This window comes from Aotus nancymaae, unplaced genomic scaffold (genome assembly GCF_030222135.1).
Source record: "Aotus nancymaae isolate 86718 unplaced genomic scaffold, 86718_ANA_hifiasm-v0.15.2.pri h1tg000016l, whole genome shotgun sequence".
Classification (NCBI taxonomy): domain Eukaryota; kingdom Metazoa; phylum Chordata; class Mammalia; order Primates; family Aotidae; genus Aotus; species Aotus nancymaae.
Genome location: NW_026988428.1, coordinates 70,124,152 through 70,146,828, shown reverse-complemented (window position 1 = coordinate 70,146,828; position 22,677 = coordinate 70,124,152). Strand labels below are relative to the sequence as shown.

General features: G+C 47.8%; 1 protein-coding gene across 50 annotated transcripts in view; it reads left to right on the top strand.

Annotated features, from left to right (window-relative positions):
* CACNA1C (calcium voltage-gated channel subunit alpha1 C) overlaps positions 1-22,677 on the top strand; it is a 700,658-nt gene that overhangs the window by 517,150 nt on the left and 160,831 nt on the right. For 26 of the 50 annotated variants that reach the window (XM_064377576.1, XM_064377571.1, XM_064377563.1 and 23 more), the window contains exons 8-9: positions 1,022-1,125; positions 8,713-8,885. In XM_064377576.1, coding sequence (XP_064233646.1) covers positions 1,022-1,125; positions 8,713-8,885 — 277 coding nt within the window. Of the gene's footprint in view, positions 1-615; positions 720-1,021; positions 1,126-8,712; positions 8,886-22,677 lie in introns of all 50 variants that reach the window. The other 24 variants (XM_064377545.1, XM_064377544.1, XM_064377575.1 and 21 more) reach the window with 1 other exon arrangement.

Here is a 22,677-nt window from a genome sequence, read left to right as displayed (position 1 = left end):
TGCAGTCACAGGACCTTTCTCTGAATGCATAAACCAAAATGATTACCTCTCCCAACCAGTGGCCCGCGGTATATGTGAAGCACTAGGGTTTAGCCTCTAACTTCTGGGCTTGGCCCAGGGTCCAGGTGGCAAGCCCTTGAAGAAGGTTATCTTTCCTCACACATCCTCTAGATTTCAGTTCTCCAGGCCTGTCAGCAGGAACTGCCGCACTTCATACACGAAGGTCAGGAGCCTTCAGGTGCAACCAAAGGCTTAATGTCCATGCAAACCCAAGTGAGCTAAAACCATCCCATGCTGAAGAAATTATTTTTTGAGGTGACCCATTTTCTCAGACAAGTGAATAGAAAACATTGGAGAAGTATTTGTTTTCCAGAAAATAACACAACAAAGAGACAGTGATTCCTCTTGAGGCAGAGCTGGCCGAGGTCCTCTTCGGTCACGGGAGATCCTTTGAACATGGGTGATGCCCCGGGTAACACGGATATCCTGGGGCACATGAACAAAGCCCACATTCAGCCCCATCTGTCTCCTCCAGATCTGCTCACACCTGCTGCCTGCCTCTTTGCTATAACCCAATTCTGCTTCTTCTTTCCTAACTTTCCTTCGTCTTTCCAGATGCAGGACGCTATGGGCTATGAGTTACCCTGGGTGTATTTTGTCAGTCTGGTCATCTTTGGATCCTTTTTCGTTCTAAATCTGGTTCTCGGTGTGTTGAGCGGGTAAGCTGACCATTTCTATGTCCTCTCCACAACGCAGCCGAGCAAGGTCTCAGGTTCCACTCCATCCATGCCTGGGGTCCTCAGGGACGGGACCCTGACAGGCCCAGGAAAACCACAAAAATGTCTCTGTTCAACCACAAATTCTGACCCATTGGCTGGGTAGGCTGTTTGGCCTCTGATTAGCACCTAGAGGGTCCCCGGGTCCCGGAGCTGCGTGGGTCAGTGTCCCGGGAGCCAGGGACCGATGCTGGCCGTGCTCGGTTGCTGAGTGTGCCTCACTAACTATCATTCCATTCTTCCAGGTCAATGATGCCGTAGGAAGGGACTGGCCCTGGATCTATTTTGTTACACTAATCATCATAGGGTCATTTTTTGTACTTAACTTGGTTCTCGGTGTGCTTAGCGGGTAAGCAGGACCAAGGAAAAAGGTCTTGATTTTTCCATTTATTTTTATTTATTCTTTCTGCTATTCCTGGCTGTATTCTTTTTCTGATTCTGATGAACCTGGGATAGGGGTCAACACAGGAGCCTTGAAGTGAATGTCCTTGTCCTGGCTGGGTAAAGGGTCAGATGTGCCTCTGGTCTTGGTGGTGAACAATGGAGGAGAGCTGGCTTCACCACAAAAGCTGGGTTCCCCAGCCCCTCCCAGCCTCAAGCAGCTGTCCAGGCAGGTAGGGCACTTCTCCTTGTGCCTTCATGGCCTCTGGTGAACAGGCCTGGGGAAGAAGAGACTGGTTTAAAACATAATCGAACAAAGGCAGACTCAAAATCTAATTCTCTTCGATTTTAATTCATAGACTGAGCAGTGTATCTCCGAGTTTCCTTTTCTGAATGGAAAGGACCCTTAACTGTTTAAAGCCATAGATTATTTAAGAATAGAGGAGATGGGATGCACTTTCCTCTAACTTTATCTAGTTGGCTGCAAGTATCATATCTACCTAACTTCAACCCTTGCTCAGATGAAGTTAGAAGTGGTAGAAGTAGCTGGGCATGGTAGTGCACACCTGTAGTGCCAGCTACACAAAAGGCTGAGGCAGGAGGATCGCTTGAGCCCAGGAGTTCAAGGCTGCAGTGAGCTTTGCTCATACCACTCCACTGCAGCCTGGACAACATAGTGAGACTCCATGGTAGAAGTAGCATGTGGCATGTGGTTGGAAGGCCAAGGAGCCCTGAGGATGGCTAACTTTTCACCATGGAAACACATGGGATATTTCCTTAATCTTCTTCAGAAGTCCACACCAGCCATGCCAAGGCCTAACACCTAAATGCTCCTGGTGACCTGCTCGTGGGTGACCCACTCTGCTGCCTTTGTCACGTGGGGGAGGGGGCAATCTGCTTCTACTCTGCTTGAGACCAGTCAGCTGCTTTGCAGAGTCTTTCCTAGATGTCTAGAGATGTTAATGCTGGGAGAAATTTAGGCGTAAAGAGAAAGATTGCTCCCCACTTTCCCCCAGTGCATAAACTGGGAGCGGCTACTCTCACCTCCTGCAGCTGCCCTAATGCAGTGCAGAGCAGTGGGCTTGGCCTTCAGAGCTGCATGGAGGAAAGGGTCTCCTCCCAGCCCTTCCACCTCCCATGGAGAATGGCCGGATAGAGACCTTGTTGACAAAATGCCTTTTGCCAAGGTGAGGCCACACGGGAGACTAGTGCCTTCCAAGAGGGATAACAATGATGAGCAGCACAACATAAGTCACTGATTCATTGCCTGGAAGGTAGAGAGAGGTTTTCAGTTTCATGTTCAAACACAAGAAAATGCCCCTGTGTTTATATGTGAATCTTCAAGGAAAGGATTGAAAAAAATCAATCTCGTCACCCTGAATCAAAGCAGAAATTGTGGCATCCCAGCTCTGCCCTTGCTGGGTGCTTGATGTTGGGTGGTTTTACCTTTTTAAATATTAGTTTTCCCATCTGAAAAAGTGAAGATGATAATTTCAATGCCTAGGTGGCTGTGATGATACAATAAGATCACTTTCAGAATACCTAACACAGTGGTATATAATAAGTGCCCAATAATGGTGCCGTCATTACAATGATTATTATTGACTGGTGCCTGTGATAACTGGAATTGCAGAATCATCAAATGTTAGAAGTTCTCCAGTCTTTCCTCTTAAAGATGAGGAATTCGGCCGGGCACGGTGGCTCACACCTGTAATCCCAGCACTTTGGGAGGCTGGGGCAGGCGGATCACCTGAGGTCAGGAGTTCGAGACCAGCCTGACCAACATGGAGGAACCCTGTCTCTACTAAAAATACAAAATTAGCCAGATGTAGTATCACATGCCTGTAATCCCAGCTATTCGGGAGGCCGAGGCAGGAGAATTGCTTGAACCCAGGAGGAAGATGTTGCAGTGAGCCGAGATCGCACCATTGCACTCTAGCCTAGGCAACAAGAGTGAAGCTCTATTTCAAAAAAGATGAGGAACAGAAGCCCAAAGATGTTAAGTGACTCCTACAATGCCGCTTCCCTGGTAAGTAACAGGACCAGAGCCAGCACTCTGGCACTGCCTCCCATAAGATCTATGATGAATGAGCTTAAACTGCAACACAAGCCACAGCTCAAGACTTAAAAGAATGTAACTCCACTTTCTTCCCCTAGAGATTGGGAACCAAATCTGAGCAAGTAGACCCCTGCCAGGGGCCTGAAGTGGAGAATGAGGGCTGGACTCTGAGCTCAGCTCCCCAAGCTGAGCTTCTGCCCACAGTCATTCTCGGCCCCCCAGAGGAGTAATCTTCCTGGTGGAATCAGAGCAGCAACGTCAAATGAGAGAAGCTGCTGATGTTGGAGAAGAAGCCACTCTGAAGGTCATATCTTGACTGATTCAGCCTAAATGTGCTAGGGTGTGTTTAGACACCTCACCCCAAACCTGGAGTTTAATAATACTCAGAAATGTTGGTTGACTCAGAACAAGAAGACTAAGGCTATTTAACCTCAGAACCTAGGAGTCTTTGAGTCTGTACGCTGGTCTTTCCTGGAGACCTTCCCCAGCCTCTCTTTCCTGACCTGTTCTGAAAGCTGCCATCTGCTCCTTGCAGCTGCTGAATCACTGATAGAACATCTGCCAAGGTTACCTTGGCCGGGGGTCTGCCCTGAAAAGCAAAGAGGTGTGTGTGGGTGAGCACCTCCCCTTTCTGATTTAAGGAGGCCTCTCCTTCTGTGTCAAAGGCTGACCACTCTGAATTCCTACCCCATGCAGTGACAAAGCTGGAATCAGGCTTCTGTTGGCTGATCACTCAGAGGCAACAGTTTCTAGTCAGTGTCTTGATTAGCCAGGACGAAAGAATAGTCACCCACTCACTGGGTACAGATGTAGTCGACCATGCAGTCAAACACCCACTTATTCATCAGACTTCTGATTAAACTTCCAGAAGCATTCAAAAAGGTCTCACAGCTCCATGAAATTGACTGTCACAATGATAGCATTAACAGTCACTAGCATTCTCTGTGTCAGGCTCTGTGCTCCTCCGAGTATTAACTACATTAGCTCAGTTAATGCTCATGGCAGCTCTGTGAACTGGTGCTATTTCTGCGTCCATTCTACAGAGAAGGAAAGTGAGGCTTAGCAGCCAAAACGACCTCAATTCCAGCAGGTGAAAAATGCTGGATGCACAGTTGAGCCCAAGCGATGTGAATCCATCGCCTCTATCCCTGACCTCTGTGGTGCACTCTCCCCAAACCCATGGGACGGGTGAATCCCATGTTTTTAAATGACAGGCAAGAAGTGGTGTGGAAAGAGCAGAAGCTGCAGTAGGAAGGGTGAGAGGAGCAAGCGGGCAGGCACAGAAGCAACCAGCGCAGGCTGCAGGAAACAGCCAGCAGGCACATAGAATCCCAGCAGGAAGCTGCAAAGGCACTGCCCAGAGGCCTGCAGCAGCGCAGGCTCTTTAGCAGAGGGGCTGGCAGCCCTGCAGATCTTCATGGCCCTTGAGAGAGAGCAAAGATGCTAACTGAGTAGCACTGCAGTCTTGGAGCCTCCCGTGACTGGGAGAAGTGGGTGTGAAACCCTATATTCCAACAATTAAGGATACTATGATTTTATCTTCCAGCACGGTAGTTCATCCTCATAAATTATGTCCTTCAGTCACTAAGGAAAGGTTGAATGGTGCTTGGTGTGTTCTGCTCATGAAGGTAGAGAAGATGACTCCATAAAGCTTCTCTGTAGTGCGGTGGAAGCCTTTGGACACTGGACTCCAGTTACTTTTTGGTTTTTAGTGACTACAGACAGAGGGCTTGGGAAGTACGCCTCCAGCTGGCAAGAGGCCCACCATCTCTTACAAAGGTCGTCATCCCATCCCTCTTCCCATTGGGAGATAAGCCTGTCTTGTCCCCAAAAAGCAGAAGACCCAGGACGGAGGTAGGCATTTTACGGCCAGGAAGTATCACTGGACCATGGCCCCACAGTTAAGACACAATATCCAGGCCCAGAAGAAAGCAATGAAAGGGCAGAACACACGTGCTTTGTGAGTGGGAGCAGAAGAGACGGCCCAACATACACAGTCAGTGCCCCTTATTCATGATGGTTACATTCCATAAAGTCACCACAAACATGAACTACAGGACCCTCAGACGTTGGTCCTAGGGGAACCATAGGGTTATTTCCTGTGAGCCTCTGGTCACATTTTGTCAACCAATCAATATATAATCTTGTTTTAAATGAGTTTCTGTTTAAAGAGACCTTATTTGACATATATGATTGATTCATTAACATTAAACTCATGGCCACCAGCACTGTAACTCGTGCCTGTGTGAAGCTTATTTAATCCATGTTTTCTCTGTGCCGCACATCACAGCCTTCTTGCACATAGTGACACTGGGCGGCACTTGAGCATTATGCTTGGGGCCATTTTAAACGGCAAAATCACCGACAAAAAGCACAAAAATGTGAAAACATGGCACTAAGTGGTTGGTGAAAAGGACACCTCACAGTATGAAAGCTGAATTGGGAAGGCAGATCTCTTCATGCCGCTTTGTTTGACCTCAGTGGGAACACGTAGTGTTTTTGTTATCTGCGCATGGCCACATATGACTAAAACTGCCACGAGTATTGATTCTGGAGTTACAAACAAATTTTGGTGAGCAGGTGCATTTGTAGATGTGGGATCCACAAATGAGGAGCCTGGGCGGTATCGATGATCAAAGGACCTAGCGCTCTTTGGGCTGTTGTTGGATTCCACATGCACCGCCCTTACATCACTGAGCCCTGGCCCCTGGCTCCCCACACCACCCCTCGTTTTTCATGTTGGCCATTGCTGGCGAGAGATGCAGTCCTGCCTCATGACAAATCCCACAGCTGTGACTGATTGTCTGGCCAGCTCCAGTCCCTGGGCCCAGTGTAGCCTGTCAGGCTGGGGCTCCATGTCTTCATTAACTCAGTCCCCAGAGCAGGCACATGGCTGGCATCCAGGCAAGGAGATAAAGAGAGCCAGGTACTGCCACCAGCAGATCCCTTCCCACATGGGAACTGCCAAGGGAAACCTTGGCTCACCTTCTATCCAGCCTCAAGCCTGGCTGTGCCTCACACTCCATGGGAGCCAGCCATGCTCCAGATCTGACTAAAGCCCTTCTCCATCCCTCTCACACTCCCAAAACCCATCCTTCCTCTACAAGGACAGTTGTCTTCAGGCCAGGCAGAATCACTAGTGTTCTGTTTCTCCCCCTTGATGTTTATCTTAGATTCCCAGAGGCCTTGGGGTATAGATGGCGAACTTCATTCCATGGGGCCGATGCTGTTGAACAGGATTGGGCCAATTGTCCCTCCTCCAGTTGAGTCCCAGTCCTATTCTCCCAACCCCAAAAGAAGGATGGGCCCGTGTTTTGTAACCAGAACTTGATCCTCTGCAAAATCACTCAGAAGAGCTGAAGTGAGCTCTTATAAGGGACTGTGAAGTTCAGCCCCTTGCAACTCCAGACCAAACCCACCCCAGAGGGGTGCAAATGGAGGTAGGCAGAAAGACAGTCAAGAGAGGAGGGCTTGAAACAGTTTTTGATTTGCATAGGGAGAAAAATGCTATATGAGGTTACCAAGACTAAGTCCTTGGAGGCTTAACCAGGTACAAGGCATAAGAGGTTAGGGGAAGAGGGGATGGCATCTCTCTACAATCATCCTCAACATGGAAGGAGCAAAGCTTCCCTCTCCATTGTGAGCTGTCAATCTGTCACCTTTTCCCTAGCATAATACTCCTGGGGAAGGAAATGAAGGTACCCTCTAGTTGGCAGGAAGCCCGAGAAATAGCAAGTTCAATCCAATTAGAATTGGATTCAATCAAATTTAAGAAGAAAATTCAATCCAACCCAGAGCATCGCTAAGGCTGCAGTTGAAGAGAACTGGTTAGCTTGAAAGCCCCCACATTCTCCCAATTAAAAATTTCCCTAGACCCCAGCCCAGCCCTAACCCCGTCTCACCATAAAGATGGTGCATGCTGAAATCAGTGCTCTCCCAAGTGGCATAGGCCAAATGCAAGCACTAGGCAGTGCATGTACTGGTGGAGCTGCCCCACGTGACGGTAGACTCAGCAGCAGAGCTCTTTGTCCTCTTATGGTTTGTGGTACCATGCCTCCTTCCATGGTGCCTTTCCTAGAGTGTGGCTTGAGCCAAAAATTCTCTAAGAGGCCTCTTGCCCTGAACTATGCCTTCACTGTTGAGAGAGGAAGGCATCATGGCTCCAAGAATTAACCAAGATGTCCTGTGCATGTACACACATATACACACACACACACACACACATACCACCGAGGGCCTCATTCTCCAAAGACTGCATACACACACACACACACACACACACACAACACAAACACACATATACATGTACCACCAAGGGCCTCATTCCCAAAAGACTGCATAACAATGCCAAAAATACTTCCCTATACCTATTTTGGAAGAAAAGGCCCAGACTTGCTTTGAAGGTTGAAAACTCACTTTGTTGATGACTGCCTTCTGCTGCCAGCCTCCTCCTTGCTCAGAAAGTGAATTCGAAGTCAGAGAGAAAATTAGGACAGAATCATAGAAAAGAAATAGTCTTTGTGTCAGAAATTTTTCAATAGGCCCTTCTTCCAGCAAATCCCACTCCAGTTCCAATTTCTGCTCATTATTACTTTAAATGCATCATTTAACTTTTATATCATCTTGATTTTATGTATTTTTCTATTTTGATTGGATTTTGTAAACCAAAAGGGCAGCCCCCAGGACATTTTCTTGTGTTTGGAATCTTCATTTCTCTCCATGTGGGAGAGAGCCTTCTCTAGGTTAGAAATCCTTCCAGGCATGCTGAGTGGCAGGTTGAACTCATCATAAGAATAGAGATTGAGGACATTAAATCTTCTGAGTCCCAAATCAGTGGTATACTGGTAAATATTTAACAGTTGGTTCTCTGGAGGGAAAGCCCTGGTTTTTGGCATTCGCCAGTTACCATGGTGTAAATATTCCCTTTGTGGCCGATCTCGAGCTACCAGTGAGACATCCCTGAAGCCGGAGTTGGGAAGAGACATGAATGGTTGGCTCTCAGGACCCGGCATGAGTGAGTGGGCTTTGGTACCTGCCAGTCCCAACACCTTGTGTCAGCTGGGGACCCTTGGGAGAATTGTAAACTGCCACTCAATACTGGGAGGGATGGAAATGCATGTTCTGGAACGGTCGTGAAGGCTTTTATAATTACTACTCAGAACGGGTTTCCAGGTCTTTGGAGAACAGTTATAGGAAAGCAAAGCCTGTGATCATGATCCAGGAAAAGAGGGAGATGGACTTCATCCATCCCCTTTAGCCTCTGCTGGCCTGTGTCAGGAATGTCCCTTTAGTGCCACTTCCCACTGAGGTGAGAGTAGACAAAACCTGGGCTGACTAGAGGAACTCTGTGGAAAGCAGGGCCATGTAGGCAGGTTTCTCCCTGCAAAGCAATTAAGACTCTTGTTTCTCCTTATCTCCATCTCTCCTTCCATGCCCGACCCTTCTTGGTGCTCCCTCCTTGCTCTCCTCCCCTGCCCCTCCTCTCACTCTCACCAGAGAGTTTTCCAAAGAGAGGGAGAAGGCCAAGGCCCGGGGAGATTTCCAGAAGCTGCGGGAGAAGCAACAGCTGGAAGAGGATCTCAAAGGCTACCTGGACTGGATCACTCAGGCCGAAGACATTGACCCGGAGAACGAGGACGAAGGCATGGATGAGGAGAAGCCCCGAAACAGTGAGCAGCCGTCTTCTTCTGTGTTTGGGCTGGGTTCTGGGGGAGAGGAGACAGCACAAAACCTTGACTGTCACCCTTTCTTGGCAGCCCCAGGTGTGCCTCTCTGGAAAAGCACTTACCTCACTGATGGCAGTCACTTGCTACACACAGACATCAGTCACATGTGGGAGATCACAGCTGTCGATCTGTAAAACCTCATGCTCCTTTTAGAATATTTCACCTTAAAAGACAGTCGAGCTTTTGCTAAGGCAGAGGCTTTTTTAAAATCAGAGATCCTCCTCCTCCAGGTTCCACCTCTTTGGGCAGGGGTACAGGCTTCCTGTTTGAAAGCACAGGGTTGTTTTAAAGGAACAATGTCTGAAAAAGTTCATACTTGCTCAGGATTCCTTCCCTCCTTGCAGAAAATTTCCAGGCACCGCTGGGCTTTTTCACAGGAAAGGTAGTCGAAGGTTTTCCTTGAAGGGGTTAGATTCAAAGACCTGTGGAAGTGCTAACTGGGAGGGTTGGGGGAAGCCTAGAGGAATTCCACAGAGCACAATTAGGTGATGGAAATGGAGACAAATGCCTTCCTCAGGGGTTCACGCGGCCCATTGTTAGATAGGCTGTCACTGGGATAGAAATGAGAGTAATGTATGACGCTGACTCACAAATATGCACAACATGATGGATCATGGAAATTCAGGCTCTTATCAGATTAGCCCCGTGGTTCTCAAAGTGGGGCCAGCAGCATCAGCATTACCTGGAAACTTGGTAATAATGCAAACTCTTGGGCCCCACTCCAGACCTCCTGACCCAGAAACTCTGGGGATGGGGCCCAGGAATCTGTGCTTTGACAACTCCTCAGGTGATCAAGATGCATGGTAAATTTGAGGACCTTTGGGTTAGCTCTAACCACTCTGTGTATCCCGTTTGGCCTTGATCTCTGTGACTCTAACCACACTCTTTCTTCCCTTTTCTGTGTGCAGTATCTTTCTCTTTCAGTATACATGTGTCAATAGGTGCATTTCTGTCCTCTCAAGTAGCCTTACTTAAAAACAGTTTCCTAAACACTGAGCATCTATAGTAGTCCAGGAAGCAAACAGGTTAAAGAGCCATCCAGGGCACCACATGGAGTCATGCCGGTAAAGGCAGGGAGCCAGAACTTCACCCTGAGCAGAGAGGACGATGAGAAGAGCCGCCAGGAGAAGGAACAGGTGCAGGAAGAAGGGATGAAGACAGCCAAAGGTGTTCACAGGAGCAGAATCTCTGCTCTCTCATTTCAAAGATAGATTTAATAAATCTATCAACTGCTCCCTTTCTGATAACACTGCTCAAGGAGCAAATACAAAATTAAAGCACACAAACAAGGGACTGGTAACAACATAATTTAGTAACCTAAGGAGGCCTTTGTGCTCTACTAAGTGGTTTTGCAAGTTGGAAGACAGGGCTTTTGATGGATTATAACAATGAGTGATGATGCCGTTGAGGGTCTTCCTGGAAGAATGCCTGACAGCTTCTATTACACTGTTGATGGAACTGAGGAGTAATTGATTAGTTTGTAGCACTGGGTTGTATGGTAAATAAATAAGATGGCCTGTGAGCCACAGAGAAGCATACCTCTAAAATGCAGGTATTTGTATCCTGGCTCCTGGCTCCACCCTAAGTCAGAGCATTGCCCCTAGCTTGTGACTAATGGTGTTGAGCATTTCTGTAGCATGTGTTATTAAAATCCAGCAGTAGCCACTACCTGCTCAGCAGCCAGTAGCTGTCCACTGAGATAATAGAACATAGCTATTCTGTTCTTTGCCTAAAGCAGGAGCTTCCAAGTGGAGGGGTGGGGGTGTGCTGCTTCTCCGTCTTACCCATTAAATGAATAAATTCCTAGGAGAGTTCCCAGCATGGAGTATTCTTTGCTGCTGGAGCACATCACATTGACAAGGCCCATCTACCCAAATTTCTGGACAAACTTTGAGAAGAGCATAATGAGCTGCCTACCCCAATAGACAGAGTCTCTGCCAAGATTTTCCTAAGCCTAGATAAGGATAACCTTAGACCCTGGAGACTGTGGTTTCTCTCACTTCGCTGTTCCCTTATGGCTGGAGGAGCCCTGGGGGGTCTGTTTCTTGTTCTAGGAGGACTGGAATGGGAGCCTGGCTCCTTCATTACTAGAAATGCTAATTCGTGGGACAGTTCCAGGGGATGAGGCAGGGGAATGAATACTTTAAAAAGCAAGGTGTAGAGAGTAAGATAGACGCGTGCAATGAAGTGGAACATGAGAGACAGGAATGGAGCCAGGAAGAGAGTCCAAAGGACTGAGTCTGCTGGGGAAGTCCAATTAAAAGTAGAGCTGATGTGATGAAATGATTAAGGAATCAGAGGCCTAATGCACTTGCGAAAAAGGCAAGACAGTGGCTCAGAAACTAGCTTCCTGTCTTGAGAATTTCGTACATTGCCCTTTGAAACAAATACAGGAGAAATCCTGCTATGTTTGAAGCATATGTGTTTCAATTACTGTATTATCGTAGCCTTTGAAATTTCAGAAAGATTACAGTATGGTATGTTTGCCAACTGTCTTCAGCTCAAAAGCTAAGTGATCTTTTAAGAGAAAAAAGGCTGATCACTCTCGATCAGCGGCTGTGGTGATTCCACTTCCCCATTGGGCAGCGTCTGGATGCCCATGGTGTGGGGCTGGGGAGGTGGGGCTGGATGCAGTTCAGGAGCTGCTTGGTGGTACCCAGCATACCTGAGGGGAGCCCAGTGATTCCGTTTTCTTAGGGAAAGCTGCAAAAGCCACCAAGGACATAGAATAAATGGGCTGGAAGGACAACAGAAAGAAAGCTGCAGTCGGGAGGCATTTCTCTAAATATAAGAGTAAGTGAAGTAGCCAGTAAGTCATATACAAAAATATGTTCCAGTTCATTCATTTATCAGTCCACCCATTCACAAACAAGAGGTCTGCTCTCTGCCAGGCACTGTCGTAGACACTGGTGATAGAGCAGTGAACAAGAGAGTCAAAACTCCCTGCCCTCATGGGACTTAGATTCTAGTAGAGAGACCTATGGTAAATTAAATAGCAGGCCAGAGAGGGATGAAGCAGTGAAGAGGCAAGAGTGTTGAGAGGTTTGTGATTTTAGAGGTGGCAGCCAAGGAATGTCTCACAGAGGAGGCAGCGTTGAAATAAAGACTTGGAGGCTGGAAGGAAAGGCACCATGCAGATAGTTGGAAAAAGAGCCTTCCAGGAGCTAGTGAGAACAGGCCCACACTGATGAGTCCAGAGCAGAGGAGGTTTGTACAGCTGGAGAGGAAGGAGTCAGGCGGTGAGTGGTGTGAGGTGAGGCTGTGGGACCCAGGGAGTAGGGTATGTAAACTGTTGTGAGAAAACTTGGCTCTTACTGGGAATGAGCCAAATGGCCTCTGGGGGTTCTGAGCAGAAAATCAACATGATCTGACAGTAATCAGGGTTCATCTGCCTGCCGTGTGCAGAATGGAGTGAAGATGGGCCAGGGAGAGGCAGGAGTCCCGTCGGGTGCTGCCGCCTCAGGAGATGCTGGGCCTGGTCTTGACACCCATGGAGGTGGTGAGGTCAGACTTCAGGATGATGTCATTTGCAGACATATCAGATATGGGATGTGAGAGATACAGGTCCAGCATTTTCCAAGGCAATTGTCCTAAATGACGCCAAGAGTGGAATTGTCATTTATGGATATGGGGAAGTCTGTGAGAGGAACAGGTGTCAAGGCAGTAGGATCAGGAAAGCCATGTTGGACCTTTAAGTTTGAAATGCCTATTAGACATCCAGGTGGGGCTGTTGAGTAGGTAATAGGAAATGAACCTCTCCAGGGGAGAGACCTGTGGCTGAACTGTAATTTGGGGAGTCAGCAGTATATAGAAGATACTTAACTCCTGGATCTCTGGATGAGCTCACTGGGGTGTGAGTGTAGACAGAAGTGAGATGTGGCCCAAGAACTCCATCCCAGCCCTACTGATGTTTGAAGATTGGATTAAAGGGAAAGAACTAGCAAAGGAGATTCCTAAGGTATGGCCAGAGAGACAGGAAGGAATGCAAAGGTAGGGGTGTGAGTGTTGCCGCTGTGACTGGAGACTGACCGTTGCACTCCACAACGTGGGGCTCACTTGCTGGTGCCTTGACACAGGCTGTTGGATGAAATGCTGGGGGATAATCTTCCTGGAAAATCAGCCTTACTCTGTGCATCTCTCGAGTCTGCGTGCCTCCTGCAATGGCATGGAGCATTGCTCTGCAGGCTGCTTGCTTCTTTGGCATGACCCAGCTTCCAGCTGTCTGAAGAGTTTGGCCATCAGGAAACCAGAAAGGGAGGAGGAGGAGACTCACGCAGACTCTAGCATGCCCATAGCCAAGACAGTCAGTGTCTAAAGCTTAGCCCATCATGATATAATGCTGCCTTCTACACCAGTGCCAGTACTAGCCACTGCCTCTGCAACTGGTTACAGACAGCCTGGGAGAAAAGAGGACACGATACTCAAGAGCCATTTCAGAGCCAAAAAGAGGCAAGAAAGGGGCATGTTTACACACTGGTGCCCTGGATGCAGCTTCCTAAATGGGGCAGCCAAGAGCCAAGCACCTTCTCTCTCTGGATAAAGACTAGGATAATGTTGAAGTCTCCCCGCCCAGTGACTGCTTCTTCCCTTCCTCTGAGCAGCAATGAGCAGCTCCTGTGAAGGGACCCATTGCAAAACCATCATTACTGCACGGGGTTTATTGTCGTCAGCAGGGATGCACTGCTCCAAGGTACAGGGTTCATCTTCCAGCTCCAGTGTTAAATCTAATAGAAGGCCAGGCACTAAATGGAGACGCCATAAAGAAAAGAGACAGATTTTCTTCTTCCTTTTTCCTTTTCAAGATCAAAAAAATGTTTCATTTCATTTATTTATTTATGGATATTTATTAAATATCCATCCTTACAGGAATCTCTCTCTCATGTCATTAGCACAACTTGAATGCAGCCCTGGCTCTCTAAAGCTTGCAGTCTAAGACAGAAATTGATGTGGAAGAACATATAAAAGACAGACAGACGGTGGAACCAAAACATTGAATTTCCACACAGATAAGCCGGATAAATATCTACCCCATGGCATTGAGTTACGTGACTCGGAGCCACTTTTGCAGTCATCACCAACTAGCAGAGCCACGTGCCTGCTGCCTGCCCCACAGAGTCTAAGATCATGATTACTGAGACAGGAAATTGGAAGGCTTGTAAGAACTGCAGGTTGCCCATGAAAAGGCCCCATGTGGCTTGAGAGCAGCAACCTGAATATCACTGATTTACATTATATATGTGTCAAGGGCATGTGCATAGTTATTTGATCTTTTTTTAAAATAAATTAATCAGTACGATCAGTATTTACCCTGGACCTCCCTCGTGGCCAGGGGTTGCCTCATGTCTAGATACCTACAACATAATTCCGTGAAGACACGCTAATACTCGTTTTTGTCCTTGATTCTGTTTGTACCTTGCTCTGTTAAGTGATCATGCCACCAGGCCACGAAGTGAGAACAGACCCTTAAGGCAGAGACTGGAAGTAGCTCCCAGGCCTTCACGTTAACTCTCAGCTGGTCCTAGTCAGAGCCCTGGAGACTTTAGTGCTGGAAAGTTGCCGGAGAGATCAGGTGAGGAAACTGGAGCCCAAGGTGGGAAACAACCACCTGGCTAAATGTTAGTGAAGTCAGCACTCAAACCCAGGGCTCCAGATTCCCTGTTCATGAAGAGTATGTCAATACCAGCTGAGACAGGCACCAGAAGGATTCCCACACCCTTTTTAGATAACTGCCTTTGTGTTGGTCTCCCATTCACTATGTAACAGGTGGGAATGGAGGCTGTGCAGAGGGGCCTGTGAGCAGCAGGGGCTGGGGCAGGTACTGTGCAGGCCACACTGTGGTTTTGGAGGGACAGGAGTTACTAGGGAGCCACTGGGACCTCTCCTGCAGTTTGAAGTGGATGTGGATGGGGAGCAGCTGTGTTCCTAGGATCACTGGCCAGCCAGCCGCCCTGCAAAGGCAGAACAAACAGGCTGTTAGCACTTGAACTGCCAGACATGCTGGGGGTCCTTGGCAGGGAGTGGAGCACGAAGGCCCTCTTCCTCTCCGGGGATTGGAGGACAGCATCCTCTGCCTGCCAGCTAGGGTCCCAGACCAAGCCAGCATCTTCCCAGCCCACTTCTCCCTCCAGAGGCTTCATCATCTTCTCAGTTCCCCAGGGAACAAAGCCTCCTTCCCCTTCCCTCTCTGGTGCCCCTCCACAGTTATCAGCACCTGTGTCAGTCAAGTTGTATGGGCTGTCCTCCTCGTGTGGACCTCTTACCCCTTCCCTCTTCTCCCATCACCTCTCTTTGCCTGGACTCGCAGCCACTTTGCTGCCCTGCCTTCCAGCCCCACTCCCAAGCACCTGTGTAATGCAGCCAAATTCATATTTCTGCAGCTGACCGTGTCATCATTCCTTTGTTCAAAAGCTTTGAATGTCTCTGCATGGCTACAGATTAAAGCCTGAACATCTCTCAGTATTTTAGGCATCTTCAATCTGTCCCAGCCAATAGCTTGAACTTTATCACTCCCTACTGCCCCGCCGCAAAGCCATACTGCATCCTGTTTTCCAGAAACACCTGCTGCTGTCCTGTTTCTGCACCTTTACCCATCTCCTGTCCCTCTGCTTAGAGCACCCATTTCCTCCCCTGCTCCTCTGAAGCCTCCCAGCCCAGATTGGAGAGCACATCTTGGCTCAGGCCTCCCAGAGCTCCCATCTCAGGACAGGCACTATCAGCACTCAACCTTCACCTACTCATCAGTGGATTGAGGTGGCCCAGCCCTCTTGTTATATTGAAAGCTCTTAGGAGACAGGAGCGTGAATTGGTAACTTCTCATTCACTCTCCCACTCAGTATGCAGGACAATGATTTCTATTTCACAGACTTCTCCCCAAAAAAAGACATATTGAATTGAATTGAATCCTCTTTCAGTCAGAGAATTAAGGTCTGATAGCCCTGTATTCATGCCTAGTTGGCCAAATACCATTTCTCTAGTCACAGCCATACTCATGGTGGCCCCCAGGGAGTGTATTGTGGTTGGCAGCATGGGCAGAAATGATTTGGCATTGAGAAAGTGGGTCAAGAAGACCAGTTGGAAGGAGTTAGAATTATAGTCCCAGGAGAAGAGAAAGCCGGGAGTCAACAGAACGGGGCAAAGCTGCCTGATGCCCACATACTCCCTGTAGGAGAGGTCATTGTTTCACTGGTATGGAGTCAGCTTTTGGACTCTGAGTTTGGATCTTGGACACATTTCAGCCCTCTGTGGGCTCTTCTGGGCTGGGGGACAGAGGAAGGATAGGGGCAGGGGCATGAGATGGGACGTTGCTTTCTTACATGGAAGGTGAACAAAGCCTAGATGGTCTCCTTTCATCTTGCCAAAGATCATCTCACGTGGGTATTGTTTGCCCCATTTTGCAGATGGGAAAAGCAAGGCTCAGAAAAGTTAACTTATTCACATTGTGTGGCTTGTAAGTTGCACAGTTACGTGGGCCTTGGTCCCAGTTGTGCTCCCTCCATACCATACTGGTGTCTACCACAAGCCCCTCAGGAATGCCCTCCTCTTCCAACCAGGGGGCAGGAGAAGAAGGCCCTCCAGTCCCCCAGCCAGTGCAACCTGGGCATTCTCCTTGGTTGTGGCATTTTTTGCTTCAGCCTAATATGCAAAGCAGGTGGATGGAGAAATGAGGAAAAGAGTAAGATGCGGGGGAGGGTGAAGGTAGTAGGAAAAAGTGACCCGAAATTGTAATATAAGGGGGCAAGGGCCTGATTTTTTTAAGTTGAACTTTACGATTCTGAGAACTATTGTTGAAGCATGAAAAGAAGTTATGGCATTATCTTGCTCACAGAAAGAAAAAGCGAGCTGAGGTCAAGCACCATCCATTTGGAATGGTTTAAGAGACAGGTTTGTTTGGAAGGAGGTGTACCAATTTCATGACCTGTCTGAGTTTTCTTCAGTTCAGGGTTCCTTTGCACTGGGTTAGAGGAGGGTGTCGATCAGCCAGCATGCTCTGGTAATGGGAGTTCTAGCTTACTGACCATCCACTTTCCTGCCTTGGCAAGCACAACGTGAGGAATGTCACAGCACCGTCTCTGATGATTCTGGGCTGTGCAGTGCTCCAGGGTCATCACTTCCAAGTCTCTGATCCCAGAAACCTCAGCACTGCAGGGCCCCTGGGGGATCTCTGACATGTGGTGTCTTTGGATAAGTCCTGTCACCTACCTGAAGTCTCAGGTTGCTTTAAGAATGGATCTGCCTGTGCCCATTTGGCCTTGCCCAGAATAGGCACCCAGTAAAGAGCCGATTTGATTTTAATTTGGTGCTTTGCAAATAGATCTGTACACCTGGGAGTTGAAAGTAGCTCAGCAGAGGGATGGAAGGGGAGATGAATCATCCTAAATTTCCCTTTGATCCATTTCCTCCAATAACCAGCGCTCAGCCCTGAAACAGAGCCGCCTACACTACAGTTACCCGGGGCTCCCCACCCACTCCACACTTCCTTCTCCATAAACACTGGGGGATAAGAAGCCCATGCCTCATCAAGACGTCTTAACTGTCAGAGGCCATCGATGGAGGCGAGAGTGACAGCTCTGGCCTTTCTCACTACTTGCTGATGTGGAAAATTATCATCCAGTAATGGAAGGAGATTAGCCATGTATTGTATTTCCATCATTGGGCTCGTGGCATGGGAGGATGATTTATAGAACGTGGAAACCTGAAGCCAGTGGAAAGGGCACAGAAAGTGGAATCATTGGCCTCAGAGCAGTAGCTAGTGTCTGGGGAACCTCCTGGAGTCACATGCATGCCAGACCATCCTGAATGCTTGAAAGAGACATAGGCACATTAACACACATTTAAGTCCCAACAGGGCACTCAGAATACTAAGATAAATAGACACAGTCTCTGTTCTAAGGGGACTTAAGCCTAGTTCAGGAGACAGATGCACCAACAGACAGGTGACAGTGATGAATTGCAGTCATGAACCAGGGGCTGGAGAAAGAGCAGAGTTTGGAAGAGGGTGGGAGGGGCTGCGTGCCCCAAGAATGATTCATGAAGGTACCATATCAGTCAGGGTTGGTGGACCATTGTAATAAGCGGCCCTCAAATCAAATCTCAGTTGCTTAATACAGTAAAGATAACTTTTCACTCCTCAGTGGAGTGTGGACTGGGGGCTGGAGGGAGGAGAGTTCCTCCACACCGGTCTTCAGGGCCCAAGGCTGTGTCCCTTTTGTGGCTTTGCCACCCCCGGGGCCTCGTGGTCTCCCCTGTCAGCTTTGCGTCTGGCCAGCAGAAGAGGGAGCATAGAGAGCCTGCTAGAGGTTTCAGCAGCCAGGCCTGAGAGTGTGGGCATCGCTCCCAACACACCATCAGCCGGAACACAGCTCCCAGTTGTGCCCGACTTCCAAACAGCAGCTAGTTAAGTGCTCGGGGGCAGAAGGACTGGGGCTGGGTGGGCACAGGACAGTGTCCCAGCTGTAGTTTGGTAGCAGGTGACGTGGCCGAAAGATCAAAATGGGACCTTCTAAGCTGAGGGGGCTACATTTGCAAAGTTGTAGTAGCAAAATAATTTTTAAAAGAAGGAAAGGAAATTGAATTTTACATGTTTTATGGTGATTTTAGTTTAGGGTACACAGGGGAAAAGTCAAAAAGAAAGACCAGGCCAGAAAGACAGGAACCGGGTCCCACCAGGTCTCGGAGTGGGACTCTATCCTGTGGTTAAGGAGGAGCCACCCAAGATATTTAAGCAGAGAGATGACAAGGTACAAGTTTACCATCGAAAGGTCACTGTGCAGCTGAGTGTAGACCATGGGCTGGAAGGAGAGAGAAGTTGGAGGTGGGGGCGGCAGTCAGAGGGTGATAAGGTCTGAGTGGGAGTGGATGGGGAAGGGTTGGAAAGAGCCTGCATCCACTGGGATAGGGTCCTAAGGGTTGGCAGGCCCTGAACGCCTACCCTGAAGGCTCTGGAATAAACAGCTTGTGCTTCTCAGCATCACGGCTGATAGAGGAGGTTGCAGCGGTGCTGTGCTCCTCTGGGGGGCTTTTCCTGGGAGTCAGTTTGTCTTGCCTGCTCCTTGGTGGGATCCCTACCATAACCCTCTGCCCCTTGGCATTCCAAGGCCTGTTTAATACCCATGACCATAAACACACCCACAAGCAGTCCCCTTACCCTAAAAGGTGCCACATGTAGAATTCCAAGCAACTCAGCCTCATTAAATCCCTGCCTGCGTGATTAAATGCCTCCTGGGGAAAAAAGTCGAGTAACAACCCCAAACATGGGCTTTGATGGCTCCATCCTTCAGGATTACTTCATCAAATGGAAATACTCATGCCTCTGGTGACAACTGCAATGTTTCCAGAAGAGATTTCTACTCTCATGTAATAGGAGAGACTTTGTCCTCTTAAATAACTATAATACCTGCTGTAAGTACTGGACTGTTAATCACTGTGATCGCTTTGTGTTGAAGCCACACTATTAGAGGGACAGAACTGAAGCCTCACCAGAAACAGCAGAGAATCTGCTCAAGGAGTTGCTTAATAAAAAGGGTGTTCTTTTGGGGAGATAGATGGAATTCTTCAAAACAGAAGGCAGTTGGCATCATTAGGCTGGGGTGAGGGTTAGAAGAGGGGCAGTTGGGGAGAGGAGGGCTGGCACATTTATGTCTTATCTTTCTATATCCTGGTACCAGGTGCTGGATTCCTTATTTAGCCATGTGGTTTGTTAGCTTCATTACAATTCAAAATTTACGGAATCCTAAAACCTTGGGGCATAAAGGGGGGGTCCAGGTCCCTGAGTCTGTTCTCATTCCCTGAGCTTAATCATGTTGCCCTGAGCCACACCCTACCCCATGTGGGGGCTGTTGACACAAAGACAAGTGTCCGTGCTGCTGTTCCAGGCCTTGTCACATTACACTGGAGTGACCACCTCCCAGCTGATGAAGTTCCCAGATTCAGTTTGTTTTAGAGATGAGCAGGTTTCAACACTATCTCTGGAAAAATCACAGGACATGCTCAAAGGTAGCATCATGGGAACTGGGCAGGGGCCTTCCACAACAGAACAGGAAGTTGTATTTGTTTCCAAACACCTAGCTTTGAGCCTAAACTTCCACTTTACTGATAAGGCCATAAACTCCCCTCCTCCTGCACCTATTTTGATTCACCTGCAGGGGTCACACAGGTGGTGCCATTCAGAGCCAACCCTCCTCAAAGGAAATGATAGGTAAGAAACATGTTTGCACAAGAGACCTCGAGTGTCTAAAAACAGCCCATGAATGAATGGTCCCTGGGGAAGGCAGACTGGAGTGACAGAGTAGCATGTTCACTTCTACACGGCAGCTGAAGATAGCCTAAGAAGAGAATGAAGAAAGAAAAGAAGAATGTAGCCATTTACTCACTTATAGAAATATACATCCATTGCAATTTAGATTCAATATACATTAGTTCCTCAGACTGAAGAAAAGTAACCCCAGCAAAGATCTGCAGGGGTGAGCCACTGGACCAAAGAGCTTTGATAACATAAATTTAAAGATTTACCCTTTCTAAATACATATATTTGAATTTTGATAAGATTCTTCAGTGTTTTGTTTTATTCTACTCAAAAAGTAAGGATATTAAGACATTTTCAAAATGTCTGGGCAGAGGAGCCCTTGCTGTTCCCCTAAATCATGTTCTGAAATGTATTTGCTCAGCCTGAGGCTAGTTTTGACTAACATGGCCCAAGTCTTACTCTAAGGACTTCAATGAGGACCACAGCATATGAAGATTAGAGGTCAAGAAAAGACAAACCATAGACCAGCACTGTTAAAGAATGATTTTAACTGCACTGGGACTTGTTTGTGCCTTTTGCTTGAAGTAATAGACGAGATTTATTCTCAACAACTACGATGAAGTTGAAAAGCCTTAATTATTTGCTTGACAGGCTGGCTCTAAAGGAAAAAGCCTTTGTTTACCTTCTCAATTCCAAGCTTCAAATCAGCCTGTCCAACGATTATAACTCACATCCGTGACTCATGAGCTATGATAATGGTATCCAGTATCAGTTATCATGTTAACAAAATGATCTGAAAATAACCAAATGCACACCTACTAACATAACACGTGCACACACACCAAACACAGGAAGAAATTCAGGACTCTTTTCTTGTCAGGAATATTCAGAATTAGAGTCTCAATGTATTTCCTAATATTAGTTAAAGTCAGCTGGGTCCAGCTTTGAGTAAAAAGCTTGGCATAATGTTTGCTATGCCTGGCAGAGGCAGAGAAAAGTACCCCTGCTGTCCCTATGGCATGAAAAGTGATGTCAGTGGTGGTCCCAGCCCCTCGGCCCACTTCTGCATTGACTAGGAGGCTAAGGGGTCAGTTGCTAACCATCAGGCAGAGCATCCTAGGTTTTCATCAAGAATATCTCAAGCTTCATTAAAAACTGCAGAGCTTCTTGAACCGCTTATATGGTATAAAATCATTTCCATTAGTTAAAATTTCCATAATCCCTTAATAAATTAATTCCATTAATCTATGAAGCCCTATCCCTTGATTAGATGAGTTGAGAGTTCAGCGATATGGGATGAATGACTCTCATGTTCCTCTCCTAACAGGATGCCAGAGTTTTGAGTCTGAACAATTGTTGTGTGCTGTACAGGAACTAATAGAAGCCAGAGAAAAACAGGCAGCCTGACTTCACAGCCCCACTTGATAGCCAATCTGCAGCTGGCCTCTCCCAGTGTCCTTGTTTGTAAAATGAGGGGGGTCAGGTCAGTAAAAGCCCCTTCCAGTTCTAGGATTTGTTTCTGTGGTTCTAAGTTGACACACATTAGCTTTAGCTCCAGGAGTCTGGGCCAAACCTGCTCATTTCAGTCCATCAGACCCCAGAGGAATTCCGTTGATTCTAGATCCTTACAGATCTCAGACTCTTGGAATTGCACTCCTCCTCCTGCAGGATTACCTAAAACCCTGAAAACCAGCCCATTCTTCCAGCAATCCTCCGCTCACTCGTGCATACCCTCATCTCTCTGCACAGAAATTCCAGCCCCACCATCTGCCTTCTGAACTGCCGCTGTTACCAAGCCAGGCTTGCCCTCCCAATCATGCAGTGTGCCAATCACTGAGACGCAACTTTTGCAGTGGAGAAAGGGTTTGTTCACAGGGCAGCCAAGCAAGGAGATGGAAGAGCAGGTTTCAGGTCTACTTTCCCAAAGATGGGGTTTTAGGGCTATTTATTGGATAGAGGAGCAAGGTCGAAGGTATGGGGAAAGGTGATTGGGGGTAAGGAAAAGTGAGGCAGTTGGCGATCTGTGCAAGTGCAGTCACGCTTCACAGCTCTTCATAGGGTTCATGTTCACAAAATGGCATTGTTAGCATGGTCTCAGGATGGATGTGTGGGCCCTCTGATGTCAAAAGTCACCCATTGGACACTCACACAGTCCCAGTTGGAGAGTCAGTGGTCTCAGATAGCTTGAACTGGACAAGAGCTGACCCTAAGTTCTTGAAAAATGACTTAGGCGACCATTACCATGGTGACTTATACGTCAGAGATGTTATCTGTAAGGAGGCTTGTGGAAATTTCGTTATATATTGCTTAGCTACATGACTTTTAGCTGCATAGATTTTAAAATCAACTAGAAGCCAGTGAGACAAATTAGGTTTGGTGGGCCTCATCAGGTTAGCCCTTGGTTTTATCATCCCACCTTCAAAGCCCCCTCAACCATCTCTTCCTTTCCTGCCTCTCCTATCTTCACCACCTCTTCTCCCCAGCAGGGTCTTC